This window comes from Macrotis lagotis, chromosome 1, assembly GCF_037893015.1.
Source record: "Macrotis lagotis isolate mMagLag1 chromosome 1, bilby.v1.9.chrom.fasta, whole genome shotgun sequence".
Lineage (NCBI taxonomy): Eukaryota > Metazoa > Chordata > Mammalia > Peramelemorphia > Peramelidae > Macrotis > Macrotis lagotis.
In genome coordinates this window covers 800278317-800297949 of record NC_133658.1, presented here as the reverse complement: position 1 = coordinate 800297949, position 19633 = coordinate 800278317, and the positions used below count along the sequence as shown (strand labels likewise).

Genomic DNA, 19633 nt, shown 5'->3' with positions numbered 1-19633 from the left:
CATCTCCTTCTGGATCATGTTTCAGGGATTATTCCCCCTCTTTCTCATAAATCATTCCTCTCTTTTTTACTGGCTCCTTTTCCTTTGTCTACAAGCACCTTTTTTCACTGCATTAAAATATTTTATTTCAAATACCCTTAATGCTACTATCACCAAGCTACCAATACCTCCTTCTCCTTCCTTTCCCCATCAAAGTTACAAAAAGAATTATCTATACTTGACTCCATTTACTCCTGCCCTCCTCACCCCTCAGTCCTCTGTACTCTGGGGTGGGATTGTACCACTCTATAGAAAAAAACCTGATCATAGGTCATCAATGAGCTCCTAATTATCAGCAGCCTTGGGGCAGTTCTCTTCATGTGAATTCCCTGAAGCATTTTCCTTTTCACTCAGATCTATCCTCTTCCTAAAGAAGAAGGAGGGATAAAATTGGTAGTTATGTCACTAATATTGTTCCAAGTTGTCTCTGGGCCTTGAGCCACCACTCAGGTATCAAACTGATCCTCCTAAAGCCCAACTCTGACCACACCATATCTTCTCCTCTATAAACTCCAGTGGCATCTTGTCACTGTTAGGATCAAATAGTACATCCTCAGTTTGGCAATGATCACTAATTTTATAGCTCCAGTTCCACATGCCAGTTGCCTGTTGTTCCCTTTCACTCAGGTGCTCCGATGGTTCTTCACTCTTAACAGATCCCTGGAATTTACTCATCTTTCCTTCTAAACTTTCTCCTTCAAACTTCCTTATGTTTGTCAATGGCACCACCATCCTCCTAGCCTTCAGACTCAAACTCTTAGAATTTCTTTGACTCTTTCATTTCCCTCCCCTCCTCTTCCTCACCCAGTTATTTCCCAAATCCTGCCGATTCTACCTCCAAAACATCTCTCATGTTGGACCCTTCCACTCCACTTAACCTTCTTTAGGATATCATAACCTCTTGCCTGGCCTTCTAACTTATCTCTTCCTTCTCTAATTCATCCTTCAAACACTTGCCAAAATCATCTTCCAAAAGGACAAATCTGCCCCTACTACTAGCAGGCTAAGGAAATATTTAGTGCTGCCCTTCTCCCCTCCCACCTATTGCCTGGAGAATTCATTAGCCTGGCATTTATGTCTGACAAGAATTTAATATTTCTCCATTTTCTCATGATTCTCTCTCTCATTACTTTTCATAAGAACTTTGTGTTCCACCAGCTGATAAGATCTCCCCACAGGCTCCCAATGGTTTGGTTTGGGCTCCCTCACCAAAGTCAATGTGGTCATAACGATATGGCTCAGCGATGAAGTGGGGAAGGCTCATGAGGAGCCCGGCCACTGAAACTAGAACAGCTCCAAAGCCAATCAGACGGGGTCGGTGGACTCTGCTCCCAAAGTAGCTCACAAAGACGATGAGGGCAGTGTTCCCCACCTGCAAGGGAAAGAGTCAGGACGGAGCTGAAGGATGACAAGCTGATTTCCTCTCCATGGTGGAATGGGAAGAGCCCTAGATGTGGAGATGTTTCTGAAAACCTAAGATTGAATCCCAACTGCTACCAACCATGTGTGGCCATGCCTGAGTCTGTTTACTCCTCTGTAAAATGGGGATAAAAATCCTTGTACTATCTAACTTAGGAAATGGCATGAAATAGTTGACATATTGGATAAAGAACAGGAATTGATGTAGGAATGTACTATCTTCTGTACTATCAAAGAGAGAAACCCTAATATCCCTGTAGGTTGTTTTAAAACCAAATCTTTCTTACCTTTGCTCCCTACCTCACAATATGGGGTGAAGGTCCGATAATGCAGAAATATATAATACTTAAGAATAATACAAGATACCATTTGCTTATTACCCATCTCCTAAGAACCTAAGAGTAAAGAAAAGTGCATTGGACATGGAGTCAGAAGGCTTTGCTCTGATTCGTGGCTCTGCCACTTACTCTAAGTGTGACTTCAGGAAAGTGACCAAAGCTTTCTGGGCTGTTTTTTGATTCCCTGTAAAATATTGAGGTTAGACTTGATGAGCTCTAAAATTCTTTCCCACTCTAGCCCCAAAGCCTCTGCATACCTTTCCTTCTAGACTCCAAGCTAACAATAACAAGAATAAATATCATCCATTAGATTATCCCTACAGGTTGGGGTCAACTCATTCAACCCCTGTCTCCAAGTAACCTGTTCCAAGAGCCTTCTGCTATATTTTAGTCCCATCCCAAACTCATATTTTCATAATCATGATCACCTTCTTGTTATTCAGTTTTGTCTGACTCTTTGTGATTCCATTTGGTTTTGGTTTCATTTTTTGCAAAGTTACTGGAGTGGTTTACCATTTCCTTTTCCAGTTTATTTTTTGCAGATAAGGAAACTGAGGCAAATAGAGTTATTGACTTTCCCAGGGTCACACAGTAAGTGTCTGAGGCAAGATTTGAACTCAGGATGATGAATCTTCCTGATTCTAAGCTCAGAACTCTATACACTGATTATATAGATGTTCTCATACCTATCTAGCAGTCTTCAAAAAGAGGATAAGCACACAGGAGAGGTTCTCAATTCTAGACTCTCAATAAGCCAGGGAATAGAAGAGTAGCTACCCACTGTCATAGATATGGGGGATTCTGGGCAGAATCACAGAATTCAAAAGTTGGAAAGGACCTAAGATCTCTGGTCTAGGAGTCATGAGACCTTAGATATAACTTCTTCATTTTGATTACTTGCTATGTGATCCTGAGCAAATTTTTTTAACTTCTATGGCTTCATTTCCCTCTTCTGTGGGATAAAAAAGTTGAGCTATATGATCTTTGAAGTCCTTTTTGACCCTAACATCTATGAGTTCATGAGTCAAGGGCTATTTGACTTGCCCTCTGACTTGGAGTGATTGACATTTCCTTTCTGAGCCTCAATTTCTCCTATGTTGAGATGACCAAGTGTTCCCCAGGGAAATGATTTCACAATTAGTCCTTTCAGCTACTCTATTCTAGTACTCTCATTTTATAGAGAAGGAAACAGGACTCAGAAAGGGGGTCATTTGCCTAAAGTTGCTCAGCAATTTCCAGATCCAAGATGGGATGTGATAAGCATAGTAAGGATGGTGGTAGTAAGCACATTGTACTATATAGTGGAGATGAAAAGTTCCTAAAAGGAGTCTGTCTGGCCAGTTCCAACCTTCACAAAACAAATCCAGGGTAGGAGTTTATTAATTGTTCCTACATTAACAGAATATCAGAGCTGGAAAGGACCTGAACACAGAATATAGAATGTGGATAGCTAGATCATAGAATATTGGAAGAGTATCCTATTACATAGAACTGGACCTCTAAAAAAAAGCTTTTAGAACATAGGGTATTAGACCTGAATAGATCTTATAACAGAGAATGTTTGAACTGGGAGAGACCTTAGAACGTAGAAATTAGAACTGAAAGGAACTTTTAGAACATAGAGTGTTGGGTGGCTAGGTGGAGCAATGGATAGAGCACTGGCCCTGGAGTAAGGAGTACCTGAGTTCAAATCTGACCTCAGACACTTAATAATTACCTAGCTGTGTGGCCTTGGCAAGCCACTTAACTCCATTTGCCTTGGAAAAAAACCTAAAAAAAAAGAACATAGAGTGTTAGAACTGGGAGGAACTGGAGAGATCATTTAATCTAATCCTTTATTTCTATAGAGGTATATAATCCCAGAGAAGGGATGTGACTTGTTGAGAGTCATAGCGTATTAGTGGAAGTTAAAGTTCAGCAGTCTTCTCACTAGCTGGGGTTTCCTCTTGGAGAAGTCAACAGATACTTTTGAAGACATTGAATGAGTCCCTGAGTGGAGTATTACCAAGCAAAGCTAAAGACGAGGGATCCTGGGCACAATCAGCAGGAGAGAACTGGGATAAGACAGGTAATGGGAGAGAGGAAGAACATTATTTCATCAGGGTGCCAGACTATCCAGGAGCATAGCAGGGCTTGGGGGAGTGGACTTACCTCATTAAAGGCAGCCAGGAGCCCTGAAGTCTGACTGGAGAGGCCAAAGCGTTTCTCTATGGTGGAGATGGAGCTCTTCAGGTAACCTGAGATCATGAGTTGGGCCAGCTGCAGCAGGCTGTGGCAGAGTACAAAGAACTGCAGAGACACAGAGGGGAAGGGAGGAGAGTGATGATGGAATGGAGAGAGACAGAGCAGGGAGTGGGAGAGACAGAAGAGAGGGACAGAGGAAGGGAGAGGCAAAAAGAGAGGGAGGGAGAGACAGAGGAGAGGGAGAAAGACAGGGAGAGACAGAAGGAGGGAAACAAGAAAAGGAGAGAGAGAGAGAAAGAGTAAAGGGAGGGAGAAGGGGGAGAGAAAAAAAGGAAGAGAGAGTCAAAAGAGAGGGAGGAGAGAGAGACATAATTTATGTGTCAAAGAAGGTGTGAGGAAAGAGAGGAAATACTTGTGAATTCCTCTTAAGCTTCTCCAGCAGGATCCTCATGGGGTGGAGAGTGATAGGGAGAGAAACAAAGACACGGACCGGGGGAGTCTCTTGGTTAGCTGGTGGGGAGCAAGGGAACCAGAGGTACAAGGTGACCTGTAAATTCTCCTCTCCTTCCTAGATCCCAACCTACACTCTCACCCCCCCCCCCCCACTCCACACACACACCTTGCCAGGCTCTGATAACTTACTGTCAGAGATGAGCTAAATCAATGGATTGCTGTGATTGGAAGAGCAGGGAGTGGGGGTGGGTAGGTGGGGCTGTAGGAGTCCTTTCTCGCCTTTAAATCTCTACCCTGGAGTTGGATTGTGAAACTCTCACCTCATCACACTCTCCCAGTTCTTTCCCTTATGTCTCAGTGATAGGACCCTTCCACTAGGGGATCTTCAAGGATTGACTCAACAGTCTCACTATCCACCTTCTCCTCCCTCCTCCTATTACCAAGGACTCCTCCAATTGCCTTTTAGGGTTGAGGTCAATTCCAATTTACTTATTCATAGTTTAGGAAAAGTCCTGGGTGATTTTATCATCATCTTGTCCCTATCCCTCACTTCCTCCTCATTCTCCCTCCTCTGCCCTTTATCAACCAGAGCTCTGGGATTATGGGGAAGACAGACAGACAGACAGACAGACAGACACACACACACACATACACACAGAGAGACAGAGAGAGACAGAGACAGAGACAGAAAGTCAGAGACAAAGACAAAGATAGAATCAGAAACACAAAGACAGAGAAAGATACAGACTTAGACAGAGACAGAGACAGAGACAGACAGTAACACAGAGACATAGAGAACTAAGGAAGAAAATTAGATGTCACTTGATTCATGGTCAAATAAAAATATTTTTTGGGATAGCAGTCATATGACCCAAGCTTCTTCTTTAAGGGTAATCAACAGTTAATTTTTTTATTTAAAGATTTTTATTAATTTCAATTTGTATATGATCTGTCTTCCCTTCTGTGATTGGGGGCTCCTCAGGGCATCTATCTTTGAGGGTCCTGGTAACTAAAGTCAGACGCTCCTTTTTCCTATCCCCAAGACCATGCCCCTAGTTCTCATTTCTCCTTGTTAGTATTTGTTGAATTAAATCAAATTTGAGGATGAAGATTTTCCTGAACCCTCCTTCTCCAGCAGCAGCCACTGCCCCACTCCATCAACTCTTCTTCTCCCAAGGTCCCATGGTGGCAGATTTGGTACCTTAATGCTGAGAAACAGATTACAACAGGGTCTCTTCTGGATTGGCTCAGTTTGATTTTTAGATGCAGGTTTACTGCTCATCTTGATTTCAGTTCTCGAATCTGACATTTCAATCCTCTGCTGAGTTGGTTCTGTAAAGAGATGTATCCCCACAGGGTAGAAAGAGTCTATACTATGAAGAGATCATGGAAAAGGGTAAAAACATCACTTGCACAAAAATATTCATAGCAGCTCTTTTTGTGGTGGCAACGATTTGGAAATAGAGGGGATGTCCATCAATTGTGGAATGGTTGAACAAATTGTGGTGTTTGTAGATTATGGAACACTATTGTTCTATTAGAAACCAGGAGGGATGGGAATTCAGAGAAGCCTGGAAGGATTTGCATGAACTGAGGCTGAGAGAGATGAGCAAAACTAGAACATTGTACACCCTAACAGCAATATGGGGGTGATCAACCTTGATGGACATGCTCACTCCATCAGTGCAATAATCAGGGACAATTTTAGGGTATCTGTATCCAGAGAAAGAACTTTGGAGGGACTTCTGGCCAAGATGGTGGAGAGAAGATAGGCACTGTGTTAAGTGCTCCTAATTCCCCTCAAAAATAACATGAAAGATACCTCTTAACAGAAATTCAATATACAAAACCCAGAAAAAGAAGCTAGGAGATGACCAACAAGGTCTATCTCAGGGGACCATGGTTAGACCAGGAATGGAAAGCAGAGGGATAGTAGCAGGGTGAAACCAGAGGACCCGCCTTAGCTGCAGAAACTTTGGTGAGTGGCAGGTCCAAGGGCCAACTTTAGCTGCAGAACCTTTGGTGGAGGGAGAGGAACTCTAGTGAGCCCCAGTCACCAGGAGGGTGAGTTCCAGTACAGAGAGTTGCTGAGTATCCCTGGAAAATGACCAGCTGGGTGCAGGACTTGAGCTCCATACTTTTTGTGGAGCTCTCTTCCCAAAACTAAAGGTAACTGCCCCACCCCCCCCACCCCCTTCAGGCTCAGGTGTGGGTAACAGAGGTCACTCAGCTGAAAGGGAGATTAACTTCCTCACAGGACCCAGCTCATTGTTCAAGGATAATTCAGACCCTGCTGCCTTTCCTCCCTCCCTAATTTACTCTCTTCAGGATTAGGGAGAGGGCTTCAAACACTCCAGAGAAAGCAACCAGTACCTACTACTGGCTGGCCCTTGGAATTACTAAATCAAGTGAACAAAGCCTCTAGGGTTTTCAAAAGCAAACCCCCGAGAGCCAGCCCTTCCCCCAACACAAGATCCTAGGAAAATGAAGGAAGACCAACAAAAAAGGGGGACTCATGGAGAAATTCTTAGAAGGAACAGATTCTAACCCAGAGAGATCTAGTACTTCTGAGGATAATATGACTTGGTCTCTAGCCCAGAAAGACTCCCTGGAAGAAATCAGGAAGAAGTTTAAAAATCAATTGGAAAAATTGGAAAAAGAAACTCAAGAGAAAATTAACATTTTGCAACAAAAAAACCAAATCCTTGGAAAATACAATTGGACAAATACAAAAAGAAAATAATTCTCTCAAAACTACACTTGGACAAATGGAAAACTCCTTCAAAAATAGAATTGACCAATTGGAAAAGGAGTTGCAAAAGATAAATGAAGAAAATTCTCTAAAAAAAGAATAGGATCTGTGGAAAATAATGACTTCATGAGACAACAAGATTCATTTAAACAAAACCAAAAGATTGAAAAAAAACAGAAGAAAATGTAAAGTACCTCATCAGCAAAACCACTGACCTTGAGAATAGATCAAGAAAGGACAACCTGAGAATTACAAGTTTTCCTGAAAACACTGAAGAAAAAAAGCCTGGACTTAATATTACAGGATTTAGTTCTGGAAAACTGTCATGATATCATGGAACCCATAGGGCAAAGTAGTTATTGAAAGAATACATTGCTCAACTCTGGAAAGAGATCCTAAAATGAAAACACAAAGGAATGTTCTGGCCAAATTCCAGAACTATCAGATAAAAGAGAAAATCCTGCAAGCAGCCAGAAAGAAACAATTTAAGTACCAAGGAGCCACAGTAAGGATTACGTAGGACCTGGCTGCCTCAACATTAAGGGATTGAAGGATCTGGAATGAGATATTCTAAAGAGCAAGGGAGCTTGGAATGTAGCCAAGAATCCACTATCCAGTAAAGCTGAGTTTTCTCTTCCAGGAGAAAAGATGGACATTTAATGAAAAGGGAGACTTTCCAACATTTCCTGATGAAAAGACCAGAGCTAAATAGAAAATTTGGATACCAAACAGGAGGCTCAAGAGACACATGAAAAGGTAAAAAAAAGGTAAAGAAAAAAATTGCTATCCAATAAGATAAAAGTGGTTATATCCCCACCTGGGAGAAAGATTCTCATAACTCTTGAGAATTGTAACTCTATTAGAGAGAATATACTTAGCCAGAAGTGATGGACACTCATGATTTTTCTGTGACTCAGAATAATTTAAAAACAATACCTCCTTAAAAAGGGGGGGGGGGAAGTAAGGAGATGGGAGGATGGAGGAGATTGAATGGGGTAAATCTCATTATATTAAGAGGCACAAAAGACCTATTGCAATAGAGGGGAAGAAGGGAGGAGGTGAGAACCACCTGAATTTTCCTCTCATCAGACTTGGTTCAAAGTCAACTTACACACACTCAGTTAAGCTAAGAAATTTATCTTACCTTTCAAGTATTAAAAGAGGAAAAGGGGAAGGGGGACGAGGAGGGGGAGAATAAGGGGAACAAACAGAAGGAAGGTAAGGAAGAAGGGGAAAAGGGAAGGGGGAAAGAAAGGGGGTAGATTTAGGAGGGCAAACACACTGATGTTGGCAGTATTCAGAAATATGAATAAAGTGAAAAAAGGGGAAAAATACAAACAGTGGGAAGATAGAATGGAAGGCAATAAAGATTCAGTAGTTATAACTTTGAATGTGAATGGAATGAACTCTCCCTTAAAACATAAGCAAATAGCAAGAGTGGATTAAAAAACCAGAATCCTACAATATGCTGCTTACAAGAAAACAGTTTAAAGCAGAGAGATACATATGGTTTGGAGCAAAATATATTTTGCTTCAGCTGAAGTTAAAAAATCAGGGGTAGCAATCCTTATCTCAGACAAAGCATAGGGTTAAAAGAGATAAGGAAGGAAACTATATCCTCCTAAAAGGTACCATAGACAATAAAGTAATTTCAAATACTAAAAATGTATGCACCCAAAGGTACAGCATCCAAATTCTTAGAGAAGTTGAAAGAACTACAGGAAGACATAGACAGTAAAACTCTACAGGTGGGAGACCTCAACTTCCTGCTTTCAGATTTAGATAAATAGAATCATAAAATAAATAAGAAGGAAGTTAAGGAGGTAAATAGATTGTTAGAAAACCTAGACATGATAGACTTATGGAGGAAATTGAATGGGGATAGAAAGGAATATACTTTTTTTTCCCTGCTGTACATAGCACTTACACAAAACTGACCATGTACTAGGACATAAAAACCTAATAATCAATTGCAGAAAGGCAGAAATAGTGAATACATTTTTCTCAGATCATAATGCAATAAAAATCATATGCAATATTGGGACAAGGAGATATAGACCCAGAACTAATTAGAAACTAAATAACCTCATTTTAAAGAAAGAGTGGATCAAACAACAAATTATAGAAAGAATCATTTCATTCTAGATAATGACAATAATGAAACAACATACCAAAACCTATGGGATTCACTCAAGGAGGTTGTCAGGGGATATATTACATCTTTAAATGCTTACAAGAATAAATTAGAGAAAGAGGAAATTAATGAACTAAATATGCAACTAAAAAAATTAGAGAAAGAACAAATTAAAACCCCCCAATTAAATACCAAATTAGAAATTCTAAAAATTAAAGGAGAAATTAATGGAATCAAAAGCAAGAAAACTATTGAACTAATAAATAAAACCAAGAGTTGGTTTTATGAAAAAACCAATAAAATTGATAAACATCTGGTCAATTTAATTAAAAAAGGAAAAAAGAAAGCCAAATTGCTAGTATCATAAATGAAAAAAGGTGAACTCACCACCAATGAGGAAAAAATTGAAATAATAATTTAGAATTATTTTGCCCAACTCTATGTCAATAAATTTGGCAATCTAAGTGAAATGAATGAGTATTTACAAAAATATAAGTTGCCCAGGTTAAATGAAGAGGAAATTAAATACCTAAAAAACCCTATCTCAGAAAAAGAAATTCAACAAGTCATTATTGAACTCCCTAAGCAAAAAATCTCTAGGGCCAAATGGATTCACAAGTGAATTCCATCAAGCATTTAAGGAACAATTGGTTTCAATTCTATATAAACTCTTTGGAAAAATAGGTAAAGACAGAACTCTGCCTAACTCTTTCTATGATACCAATATGGTGCTGATACCTAAACCAGAAAGAGTTAAAACAGAGTAAGAAAATTATAGACCTATTTCCCTGATGAATATGGATGCAAAAATCTTAAATAAAAATCTTAGCAAAATGATTTCAACAATTTATCAGTAGGATAATATATTATGACCAAGTAAGATTTATCCCAAGAATGCAGGGTTGGTTCAATATTAAGAAAACTGCTAGTATAATTAATTTTATCAATAACAAACCTATCAGAAATCATATTATTATATCAATAGATGCTGAAAAAGCTTTTGACAAAATACAGCACCCATTCCTACTAAAAACACTAGAGAGTAGGAATAAATGGTTTGTTCCTTAGAATAATAAGCAGTAACTATCTGAAACCATCAACAAGCATTATATGCATCAGGGATTGGCTCAAGGCATTCCCAATAAAATCAGGGGTGAAACAAGGATGCCCATTATCATCACTACTATTCAATATTGTATTAGAAATGTTAGCTTCAGCAATAAGAGAAGAAAAAGAAATTAAAGGAATTAGAATTGGGAAGGAAGAGACAAAACTCTCACTCTTTCCAGATGACATGATGGTATAGCTAGAGAATCTGAAAAAATCATCTAAAAACTACTAGAAATTAGCAACTTTAGCAAAGTCACAGGATATAAAATAAACTCATAAATGCTCAACATTTCTATATATGACTAGCAAGATGCAGCAGAAAGAACTAGAAAGAGAAATCCCATCCAAAGTAACCTCAGACAATATAAAATACCTGGGAGTCTACCTGTCAAGACAGACTCAGAAACTTTTTGAAAACAATTACAAAACACTTCTCACACAAATAAAATCAGATTTAAATAACTGGGCAAACATCCAGCTGCTTAACATAATAAAAACGACAATTCTACCAATCAAAATTCCAAAAAATTACTTTAATGAGTTAGAAAAAATTTTAAGTAAATTCATATGGAGAAATAAAAAAGCAAGAATTTCCAGGGATTCAATGAAAAAAGTGCAAAAGAATGGGGCTTGGCTTTACAAGATCTAAAATTATATTATAAAGCATCAGTCATCAAAACTGTCTAGTATTGGCTAAGAAATAGAGTGGTGGATCAGTGGACTAGACTAGGTGCAGTAGCAGGAAATATAGTAATCTGCTGTTTGATAAACCCAGAGAGTCCAGTTATTGGGATAAAAACTCTCTCTTTGATAAAAACTGTTGGGAAAATTGGAAGTTAGTATGGAAGAAACTTGGATTAGACCAACACTTCACACCTTATACCAACATAAGATCAAAATGGATACAGGATTTAGACATAAAAAATATTATAAGCAAACTAGAAGGTCAAGGAGTAGTTTACCTGTCAGATCTATGGAAAGGAGAGCAGTTTATGACCAAGGAAGCAATGGAGAACATGATTAAAAACAAAATATATAATTTTGATTACATTAATTAAAAAGCTTTTGCACAGACAAAACCACTGTAACCAAGATCAAAAGAAATGTAGTAAATTGGGAAACAATTTTTACAACTACTATTTCTGACAAAGGACTCATTTCTTTTTTTTTTAGTTTGTTTTTTTGCAAGGCAAATGGGGTTAAGTGGCTTGCCCAGGGTCACATAGCTAGGTAATTATTAAGTTTCTGAGGCCAGATTTGAATTCAGGTACTCCTGACTCCAGGGCCAGTACTCCATCCACTGCGCCACCTAGCCACCCCTTCATTTCTAAAATATACAGAGAACTGAGTCAAATTTTCAAAAAAACAAGCCATTCCCCAATTGGCAAATGGTCCAAGGATATGCAGTGGCAATTTACAGATGAGGAAATCAAAGAGATACATAGGCATATGAAAAATTGCTCTGAGTCATTACTTATTAGAGAAATTCAAATTAAAGCATCTCTGAGGTACCACCTCGAACTTCTCAGACTGGCCATTATGTTCAGAAAGGACAATGATCAGTATTGGAAGGAATGTGGGAAATCTGGGACACTAATACATTGTTGGTGGAGCTGTGAACTCATCCAAGCTTTCTGGTGAGAAATTTGGAATTATGCCCAAAGGGCAACAAAAAGTTTTACCTACCCTTTGATCTAGCATACCACTACTGGGTCTGTTCCCTGAAGACATTATGAAAAAGGGTAAAAACGTCACTTGTACAAAAATATTTATAGCAGCTCTGTTTGCAGTGGCAAAGAAATGGAAATTAAGTGAATGTCCTTCAATTGGGGAATGGCTTAAACTGTGGTATATGTTTGTCATGGAACACTACTATCCTATTAGAAACTAGGAAGGATGGGAAATCAGGGCAGCCTGGAAGGATTGGCATGAACTGATGCTGAACGAGATGAGCAGAACCAGGAAAACATTGTACACCATAACAGCAACATTGGGGTGATGATCAACCTTAATGGACTTGCTCATTCCATCAGTGCAACAATTAGGCACAATTCTGGGCAATCTGCGATGGAGAATACCATCTGTAGCCAGAGAAAGAACTGTGGAGTTTGAACAAAGACCAAAGACCTTTAATTTAAAAAAAAACCCAGTTATCTTATTCTTTAATTTTCCTATCTCTTATACTTTATTTTTTCTTCCTTAAGGATATGATTTCTCTCTCATCACATTCAATTTAGATCAATGTATACCATGGAAACAATGTAAAGACTAACAGACTGCCTTCTGTGGGGGGGTGGGGGGGGAGGAGGGAAGCAAGATTAGGGAAAAATTTTAAAACTCAAAATAAATTAAATCATTCAAAAAAAAAAAGAAAAAAAGAAAACTATGGAGTTTAAACAAAGACCAAAGATAATTACCTTCAATTTTTAAAAAAGATTTTCTTATGTACTAGATAATTTTTCTATCTCTAATATTTTATTTCTTCCTCAAGGATGCATTTTTTTCTCTCAATACATTAAATTTTGATCAATGCATATCATGGAAACAATGTAAATATTATCAGATTGCCTTCTGTGGTGGGCAGGGGAGGAGGCAAGGGAGGATGGGGGAAAATTGTAAAATTCAAAACCTTACCAAAAATGACAGGTAGAAACTACTATTATATATAATTGGAAAACAAATAAAAATATTTATATTAAAAAAGAGATTAAGTCATAGAGATTTCAGAAAGTCAGGCTCCTGAAACCTACCCAGTTATTTAGCACATGGGTAAGGTCTGATCAATCTTCTCTGTTTTATCCTTTCTCTCTTCCTTCAGAACTGGCCATCCTCAGATGGCCACAAAGACACTCTTAGTACTTTCTGTTTTTTCTTCTCTTTCAACTACTCAATTAGAGTAAATATTTAAAATTTATTTTACACAGAGGCATGCGATATGCAGGAAGAAGGCTGAGTTGAGAGTTTACAAGTTGCTTTCACACAAATCATCTCATCTAACTTCTCACTAGATCCAAAAAATAAAAATCTGTTTTGGTCTCATACTTTGTCAGTTCTAAGTTCTTAAGACTAAAACAAGAAACTGTTTACTGAATATCTGACTCCCAAGAGTACAAAAATGAAGGTACTAGAACTTGAAGCCAGAAGTCTTTGGTTTGATTTTTTGTTCTATGGAAAATTCACCATGTGACTTTGGGAAAGCTGTTTTACTTCTCTTTGTCTTAGTTTTTTGTTGTTGTTATTGTGTCTGATTCCTCACAACCCTGTTTGGAGTTTTCTTGGCAGAAATATTGTAGTGGTTTGCCATTTCCTTCTCCAGTTCATTTTACATGAGGCGAACAGGGCTAAGTGACTTGCCCAGGATCACACAAGCTAAAATCTGTCTGAGGCTGGATTTGAATTCAGTAAAATGAGTCTTTCTCACTCTGGGCCTGTTACTCTATTGACTGTATCCCCATAACTGTCCCAAGAGTCTCAGTTTATATTTCCTTGTAAATTAAAGGGGTTGGGTTTGTTAAATTTTAAAGTTCTTTCCAGCTCTGGCATTTATGAATTTTAAACTTTATAGTTTTCCTTCAAAGCATACCTTTCTGAAAGATGAAATCAACTGGGAAACTTTCACCTTCCTCAGCACCCCCTTGCCCCTGGGCATCCCCCTCTGCCTTCTTCACGTTGGAGAAAATTGGGGGGGGGGTGAACATCTGGGAACTCTTCCCTCCCTGAATCTCCTTCTTTTAAGACTGGCACTTCTCATGATGGCATCTGGTTACTTTCTTAGACTTCAGCATCTCTGGAAACTCATCCAGACATCAACTCAGAAGCTCCCACATCCTCAGATCATTTCCCACCCCAACTGCATGCTGTATTTCAACCAAGTCAACCTTCCTTTATTTCTCCATATTGGAAATCCCATCTCCCATCTCAGTGGGATGCTTGGCATGCCCTGCCTACTTCTTCCACCCAAGGTCTTTCCTGAGCTTTCCTAGCTAATTTTATGGGCTTTCTCCTTCCACCAAACTTGCTGGCTTGTATTTTGCACAAACTCTAATTTTTTTTTCTAGCTCCAGAATTCTGGATTCTAAACTTGTAGATTTCTTCCCAAGTCTCTTCATGCTAAGAATGAATAACATCTTCCTTAAATTGTTATCTTTTACAAGAACCTTGCTAGCTGGGGAGGATCTGTTGAAACTTGAACTTTGCTTGTCTCATACTAGAGGTTTCTTTCCTCCTGCCTGCCTAGAATTTGCAAAGGCAATGAATTGGAAAATCCCAGAGCAGATATCTGGAAGAACTCAGATTTTTAAAACTGGAAATAACTTTAAAAGATTATTTAATTTAACACCAACTTTTCAGGGAAGGAAACTGGACTTAGCTCAAGTAGGAGAAACGACTACTCTAAAGTCACATAAGCAGAAGGATGTAGTAAATGTCCTGAATCCAAATCTAGTGTTTTGGGGAAACTGAGGCACTCCTGTCACTGAAGAAACAAACCTTAGTTCCTTTATTCCACCCCTTAAATCCAGAATCAGCCTGTACTGAGACAGGCGAAGGGCAGTCCATCTGGAATAGAGGGGGGTGGGGTTGTATAAGATGACCACAGGACCGCAGGGCTGGATGGGGAGGTTCAATGAGGTCAAAGTGATGTTATCTGCTGGGAATACTAGTTTGCTTGTCTCCCTGGAAAGCCCAGTGAACAGTCTAGCTAAGACTTCCTCCAGGCTCTATCCGGAAGCCACCTACCCCATGCTGCCTCTCTAGGAGACATGTAACCCTGGACAAGTAACTCAACTTATCTGACCCTCTTTTGTAAAATGGGGATAATGTACTAGCAATCTTACAAAGATATGAGGAAAAATCCCTTTAAGGAAGTCTCCTGCATTGTCCCTCTTCCTCTCAATTCCTGGACTCTCTTTGCCTCCTCCCAGAATTTCTCCCTTATTCAGTTCCCCTCAAACTCACACAACAAATTCAAAGGGTCAGGAAACACCTTCTCTAGTTATAGCATCCATTTTCCTCCCTCCATAAACTGTAGTAGCTTCCAGGACTGTGTTCCCTCCCATAGTGTAATAAAGAAACCTTGTCTATGAGTCTGTGAGTCTCCCAGTAGGTTGTTATGCTGCTTGCCAACACCTTCTTTCCTCTTTCTGGGTTCCAATGTAGCCTCTTTAAAATGAAGGAGTTAGAGTAGAAGACCTCCCTAATAACTATCATTTATATAGCACTTATTTTTTATCAGTGCTTTCCTCATATTTTTGTGAGGTAGGTAGGTAGGTAGTGCATCATCCTCATTTTACAGAAAAGGGGAGAGAAGTTGAGTCACTTGTCCAGGATTATACAGCTAGTAGTATTTCCTAGAGAGGCAGCATTTGACCCAGAGTCAGGACACAGGGTTCAAAGCCTACCTCTGACTTCTCCTAGTTGTATGACTTTAAGGTAAATCACTTCCCTTTTCTGGGACTCAGTTTTTCACTATTGTAAAAACCCATCTATTCAGTTTAACTTCTGCCCCTTCTACATTCAGAGCATCATGCTAGAACCAAGAGAGAGAGGAAAAGTTTATAGAGATGAGACAAGGAATTTGTCCACAAAGAGTGTGGGAGGATGCAATACAAACATAGATAATTCTGGTATATAGTAACATGCTATTAGGATAGGGGTAAGGAGGCACTTTGAAACTTGTAGTGATGTTAGATTGTATATTAGGAAGGAGATGGAATCATAAACTGACCTGGAGAAATTGGGGATGAGAGTGAATAAGAAGCCAGGAACCAGCTTACTTGTTCTGATGCTTTAATAAGGATGTAGTGGAAAGAATATTAAAGCAGGGGGCCTGAAGAACTATGTTTGAATCCTGGATCTGCCACTTCCTAGATGTGTAACCCTGGGAAAGTTGTTTAATATTTCTGTCTCTATTTCCTCAATTATAAATGGACTATAGTAACAGCACCTACTTCACTGGGTTGTGGTAAGGATCAAAAGAGATGTTTGTAAAGTATTTAACAGTGACTTATATAGTAGGTTCTTAATAAATACTTATTTCTTCCATTCCTCCCTCCCTTTCTCCTTCTCTTCCTTTCTCCCTCTCTCTTTTCCTTTCCTCCCTCCCTTTCTTCCTTCTTTCTTCTCCTTCCTTGGAATTGTGTGACCCAAATTGATTCCATCTTGTGATTCAATTCTGGATCTAGTTCAGTTTTCTTCCTAATCAAAAGTCTAACTATTCAAAAGTCTTGTGAGAAAAATGTATTCATGTGTGGAAATTGGGAGAAAGTTTCATTGTATTGTTTGAACCTCTCCCTGCATGATAGGAAAACTGAATCACCTCTACCTCTTGTGTAGAGACACTTAGACCTAGGTTATGTTGACCAGAAACCTGGTCAGATCTGACATAAGGAGTTTTCAAATAATTATACATCTCAAGCAATCTAATTGTCCATCTGAAAATTGACCCCATACTGGTCAATCAGTTATTGTTTCCATGTTCCTTTGTTAGAGTAGAGAAATTTAGGGGGTGTGGGGAACCTTTTTTTCTGATTTCAGGAAATTGCACCTGTTTGCTCTCCCCCTCCCAACCTGGAAATTCCCCTATCTTTTCTCCAATTAGAAATCAGACTATTTAATCTTGTGTCTTGTTTTTTGTTGTTAGATTACACTTGACACTATGTGACCGCTTGGTTGTTCGTTTTTTTTTTTTTGTTTTTTTTTTGGCAAAAGACACTGGAATAGTACCCAGCTAAGTAAATGTCTGTGACTAGATTTGAATTCCGATCTTCCTGATTTCAAGTCCAGAACTCTAAATACTGCATTACCTGTATCCTAGTTTATATTCTATTAATTTTTTTCTTTTAATGCATAAAATCTGCCTCTCCCTGTATTGAGGACCTAATGCCAAGTTGAGGAGACCAGGTCCCAATTTGTTATGAAATCGACATGCATGTTTTTCTTTTCTTTTTTTTTTTTTTAACAATAATCCAGATTTTCCTTTTATTTTACTGGGAAAGGAGGAGGGAAGTAAGGTTTCCATTGTGTTCCCTGGCATGCAATGGCATGCAATACTTTATAAACTGATATGCTCAGAATTTTAAGCCCTTTATTCCTTAGTTATTTCAGATTTCATCCTTCCTTCCCTCCTTCCTTCCTTCCTTCCTTCCTTCCTTCCTTCCTTCCTTCTTCCCTCCTTCCATAAAATAAGAATAATAATCTTTGAACTACCAACCTCATGGGGCTGTTGCAGGAACAATGCTATGTGTACCTTTAAATGCTTGCAAAATGAACTATTATCATTAATGCTGTCAGGACTTATGATTTTATCCATGTGGGAAACTTCCAATGTGAAAGAATGCTTCACCAAGGCAGATTAACTCATCTGCCACACTGAGTCCTCAAAGAATGACTTTCTCATGATCACCCAACCAATGAATGAGACATAGGACTTTGTGACTTCAAGGCTGATGCTCTAGCTAGTATGCCATAGCATTTTTCATTATTATTATCATTACAATACAATCAAACTGGTTTTGAACCTGCTTTGGGTCAATCAGTGTATGAGGGCAGAAGTAGGAGTAAAATCCATGGAACTCACAGAACTTTGAACTTGGGCTTCCTGGGCTAGAGCAGAAGCCAATCATCGGGGATAATGGCAAAGGTGAGCCATAATGGGAATGGAAGGGCAATTAGGAGGGGGAGATTTTAGCCAATAGGAAATTCCCAGTGCTCAGAAAGACCCATGCCCCAGGATGGGAGTGGGGTCAACAAGAACTGGATCCCAGTGAGCCTTCAAGTCTGAAAGTAGCAAAGGTGACAACTTAGCCCCAAATCCATCGCCAGTCTTCCTAAGGCTGGACCTAGGGGAAGGATCCCCTCCCCATAGTGATGACCCAGCAGTTCCCCATTTCCCCAGCTCTTATACATCCTGCCTACCCCAGTCCTGATTGCTATTATCTTTCATTCCTGTTCTCTGTCCTTTGCCTATCTTAATTAAGAATCTTCAGAGACCTGGAACTAATCTAATAGATAACTTATATGATCTTTTCCTGGGGATAGATGCCAGGGTCTAAAAGTTCAGGAGAATGAAAGGGAAGAGATAGAATTTTCCTCTGGACCATAAGAATCATCAATTAGTCAGTCCATAGTTTGATTAGTTAAAAAGTTGATCATTCAGTCCTTCCAATCAGTTAGTCATCAATTGTCAGTTAGCTGGCCTGACTAGCAGGTTGTCTCTAGTACTTTTAGTATACCAAAATTTCTATTATAATGCAGGAGGAATAATGGGTAAGAGTCTACTGCCGGGGTGTCTAGGTGGCACAGTGAATAGAGCATTGGGCCTGGAGTCAAGAGTACCTGAGTTCAAATCTGACCTCAGACACTTAATAATTACCTAGCTGTGTGGCCTTGGGCAAGCCACTTAACCCTTAAGCCTTGCAAAAGAAAAAAAAACTAAAAAAAAAAAGAGCCTACTGCCAAGGAAGTCAGAACACTTGAAAGCCTCCCAAGTCTGGCTTCCTGGGACCAGATAATCTGAGCCAGGGTTCCTAAGAAGAAGCGACTCCCGGCAAGGAATTACTTCCCTGCTCCCTACCTTTGTTCTCCATCTGGAAAGCCCCCGACTCTTTGCCAAGTGTATTTGATCTGGAAAATCTCAGAAGAGTCACTCCCCTTCTCTTTTCTAATGAGCCCCAGTTTCCTTCTCTCTAAAGCTAGAGATTGCTCTCTTCCCATTAGGACCTTCTCTCAATTCCACTTGGTCAACAACTGAGGCCTTATGCACTAAGATTCTTCCAAAGAAAGGGCACCCTATACTTCCCAGAAAGTTTCCAGGTAGCCATCTTCTCAGACTAAGAGTAAAACATAATTCAAGGAACTTTTATTAAAGGCTTTTTATATGCTGAGGGGCACAGTGCCAAGCCCTGGAGATACAAAAAGAGGCAAAAACAATCCTTGCCTTCCAAGATCTCACAGTCTAATGAGGAAGACAATGCACAAATAATTATGTATAATCAAGCTACAACCCAGCAAATTGGAGATAATCAGTGGAGAAAAGACAGAAATATTAAAGGCTTGTAGAAAATAATGATTTATGACTTAAGGAAAGGCATGGAAGCCAGGAGGAGAAATGAAAAGGGAGAGAGCATTTCAGACATGGGGACAACCAGAGAAAAGGAATAGAGATGGAAGAATCTGGTTTGAGGACCAGCAAGGAATTCAATGTCA

The 19633-nt window shown here is 39.4% G+C and overlaps 1 protein-coding gene across 3 annotated transcripts in view; it reads right to left on the bottom strand.

Annotated features, from left to right (window-relative positions):
* SLCO2B1 (solute carrier organic anion transporter family member 2B1) overlaps positions 1-19633 on the bottom strand; it is a 93334-nt gene that overhangs the window by 58308 nt on the left and 15393 nt on the right. For 2 of the 3 annotated variants that reach the window (XM_074216880.1, XM_074216879.1), the window contains 4 exons: positions 6393-6450; positions 5635-5765; positions 3948-4085; positions 1249-1411 (listed from right to left, as the gene is read on the bottom strand). In XM_074216880.1, the coding sequence (XP_074072981.1) occupies positions 1249-1411; positions 3948-4085; positions 5635-5742 (409 nt within the window). In that variant the 5' untranslated portion in view covers positions 5743-5765; positions 6393-6450. The remainder of the gene's footprint in view (positions 1-1248; positions 1412-3947; positions 4086-5634; positions 5766-6392; positions 6451-19633) is intronic. The other variant, XM_074216877.1, reaches the window with a different exon arrangement.